We start from the raw sequence: 3538 nt of genomic DNA, 5'->3' as shown, positions 1-3538 counted from the left end.
GCACTATAAGTATGTTTTGACGCACTCTAAACATGTTTGGATGCACTCTAAATGTGTTTGGATGCATTCTAAACGTGTTTTGGTGCCCACTAAACATGTTTAGACGAACTCTAAACATGTTTCGACGCACTCTAAATATGTTTCGACGCACTCTAAAATTGTTTTAGTGCACTCTAAACATGTTTGTATGCACTCTTAGTATGTTTCGATGCATTTTAAACATGTTTGGATGCGCTCTGAATATGTTTTGACGTGCTCTAAACATGTTTCGACGAACTCTAAACATCTTTTGTTGCACTCAAAACATGTTTCGACGCACTCTAAACATGTTTTGACGCACTCTAAAAAAGTTTTGATGCACTCTACACATGTTTGGATGCACTCTAAAAGTGTTTGGACGCACTCTAAACGTGTTTTGGTGCACTCCAAACTTGTTTAAACGAACTCTAAACATGTTTCGATGCACTCTAAATATGTTTCGACGAACTCTAAACATGTTTTGATGCACTCTAAGTCTGTTTGGATGCACTCTAAACATGTTGTCGACATCAAAAGTAAGGCAACCGAAGCTGAAACATCTGGAGATGATCAATTAGCTTCCCAAGTTGTCGAGCAATCTGGAAAATGGTTTCAAGAAGACCAAATGATACTTGCCATCCTTCATTGCTTCATGGATCATGATGTTCTCTCAAGCTATGTGCACATCAACACTGCCAAAGAGCTGTGGGAAACACTTGAAGGAGCCTACGGTAATGTCTCCAATCTGACACGAATCTATGAGTTGAAGAAATCTCTACATAATATTCATCAAGAGGACAAACTGTTCGTCAAGCATTTGGGAGAATTCAACACGATTCGTGCTGAACTTAATGAGTTGCGTCCTCCATCCACGTATCCCAAGATTGTTGCTGAACGTCTAGAGCAAGATAATATTTTTGCTCTGCTCTCCTCTCTTCACCACTCATATGGTGATCTTGTTCAGCATATCATACGCCAAGACAAGCTTCCATCATTCTCTGAAGTTTGTGCGATGATTAAGAAAGAAGAAGGCGCAAAGAAGCTGTTCAAAGGGACATGTGAAATTGCTCACTACCGAAAGGTTAATGTTTCCAACAAACTCAATAAACATATTGTTTGTGAGCACTGCAATAAGGCTGGGCATACAAAGAACAAGTGCTGGATCCTTCATCCTCACCTCAAACCATCAAGGTTCATGGAAAACGCTCCTCATGGTAATCCTACAAAAGAATCAGCTATGGCGACTTCAACATCTGAATTTGTCACTAAGGCAGACTTCAATAAACTCCACAACTGCTCAAGGAGCAAAAAGACTCAGGTATGGCCTTTTTTGGACACCATGGTACTAAGAATCTGTTTATTGACTCAGGAGCAACAAACAATATAATATGTGACAAAAGATTGCTTCACAATATGACACATCTAGATGGAGATATCACTGTAGCAAATGGTGTGAAAGTTCAGATTAAAGGACAAGGAACTATGATGCTATTTAACCGAGAAATTAGTGCTCTATATGTTCCAGATTTCACTACTAATCTTCTTTCCACTGCGCGAATATGTAGTGATCTCCAATGTTCTGTCATATTTCGCACTAATGAGGTTGTTTTTCAGGATACTAAGACATCTCATGAAATTGGGAGAGGTATCGCTCGGAACAATCTATATTTCATCCAGCCTCACTCTATTTCAAATGTTTGTTTTAGTTCCATATGGCATGCTAGACTAGGCCATCCTCATAAAAAAGCTCTCTCCCTTTTGTTACCTCATATCCAGTTTGATCATTCTCAATGTGAAGCATGTATCCTTGGAAAACATTGTCGAACTGTTTTTCCTAAATCAATCACTACATATGAGAATTGTTTTGATCTCATTCATTCTGATGTATGGTCATCCCCAACTGTTTCACGTGATGGGCATAAGTACTTTGTTACTTTTATAGATGAAAGATCTAAGTATACATGGATCACTCTTATGCCATCTAAAAGTCACGTCTTTGAAACATTCAAGAAGTTTCATAAGTATGTTGCTAACCATTATGATGCCAAAATCAAGGTTTTTAGAACTGATAATGGAGGTGAGTATACAAATCGAGAATTTCAGGATTATCTTGCAGAACAAGGCATCACTCATCAAACAACCTGCCCAAATACACCACAGCAAAACGGAGTTGCAGAACGCAAAAATCGTCATCTCCTTGAGGTGGCAAGGGCTATGATGTTTCATCGAAATGTGCCAAGAAAACATTGGGGAGATGTTGTACAAACTGCTTGTTATCTTATTAACAGGCTGCCCACAAAGTGTCTCGCAGAATCGTCTCCTTTTGAGGTACTTAACAAGTGTAAGCCATTACTTGAACACATTAAAGTTTTTGGATGTGTTTGTTACGTGTTTCTTGCAGAAAATCAACGTGGTAAACTGGATGCACGGAGTCAAAAATGTATTCTTGTTGGGTACTCTACCACACAAAAGGGCTATAAGTGCTTTGATCCAATTGCCAATCGTGTTCGAGTGTCAAGGGAGGTGATATTTCATGAAGATCTAAGCTACTATGATACTCAATCATGGAATACGATTGAAGACCTTCCTACATCTCAAGAAGACAAGTTTAGGTCATTCTGACAAGCTTTAGATCACATGTTATATCCTACTAATGAACTCCAACAACACCGTCAATCATCAAGCACATCTCAGTCTAGTGAGGATGCCGCCAAAGAGGATTCCCAAATGGATTGTGAGGTACCGTCTGTATCACAAGACCTTGTTTCAACTGATAACGTTACACCGTTTCAGGATGATAATGACAATGACAACCACGACTCAACATTGCAAGATGATATGGAGACAAGCTCACCTGAATCAGAGGTGTCCTCCTCAATGGAGCAATCTCACCCAATTGATCATCCCAATCCTCCTACACTTCGCAGAAGCACTAGGCCACGCGCACCAATCTCCGAATGGAGTAACCGTCGAGTCTACTACAATGGGTATGCTGTTGCACACCCCATTCAATTCTATGATGACTGCTCTTCTTTTCCAACTTGTCATCAGGCGTTCCTATGTCTAGTTGAAAGTGAAGATGAGCCTTCTTCTTATGAAGAAGCCAAACATATCCATGTGTGGCGCACAACAATGGATGAGGAAATTCAAGCTCTGGAACGCAATGGCACTTGGGAAGTGGCCACTCTACCCGACGGCAAACGTCCAGTTGGTTGCAAATGGGTATACAAGGTGAAACACTTGAGTAATGGGGAGGTTGAGCGATATAAAGCACGGTTAGTTGCTAAAGGTTTTACTCAAACCTATGGGGAAGACTATACCGACACATTTGCTCCAGTTACTAAATTATCTTCTGTTCGTGTCATTTTATCCCTTGCTACTAACTTTGATTGGGAGTTATGGAGATGGATGTCAAAAACACTTTTCTTCAGGGGGAACTAACTGAGGAAGTGTATATGGTTGCACCTCCTGGTTATCAAGATATCATTGGAATAGACAAGGTTTGTAAACTGAAGAAAGC

The 3538-nt window shown here is 40.1% G+C and overlaps 1 protein-coding gene across 1 annotated transcript in view; it reads left to right on the top strand.

Annotated features, from left to right (window-relative positions):
* Positions 1-2640, top strand: part of LOC104824676 — a 7933-nt gene extending 5293 nt beyond the window's left edge. Inside the window, exons 2-5 of the mRNA XM_010556787.1 lie at positions 560-1336; positions 1633-1663; positions 1961-2095; positions 2420-2640. Coding sequence (XP_010555089.1) covers positions 560-1336; positions 1633-1663; positions 1961-2095; positions 2420-2640 — 1164 coding nt within the window. The remainder of the gene's footprint in view (positions 1-559; positions 1337-1632; positions 1664-1960; positions 2096-2419) is intronic.
* Positions 2641-3538: the final 898 nt, after the last annotated feature.

The sequence above is a fragment of the Tarenaya hassleriana genome, unplaced genomic scaffold (genome assembly GCF_000463585.1).
Source record: "Tarenaya hassleriana unplaced genomic scaffold, ASM46358v1 Cleome403, whole genome shotgun sequence".
Taxonomy (NCBI): domain Eukaryota; kingdom Viridiplantae; phylum Streptophyta; class Magnoliopsida; order Brassicales; family Cleomaceae; genus Tarenaya; species Tarenaya hassleriana.
Note: the sequence above shows the minus strand (reverse complement) of the source record. Positions and strands in the feature narration are given on the sequence as shown.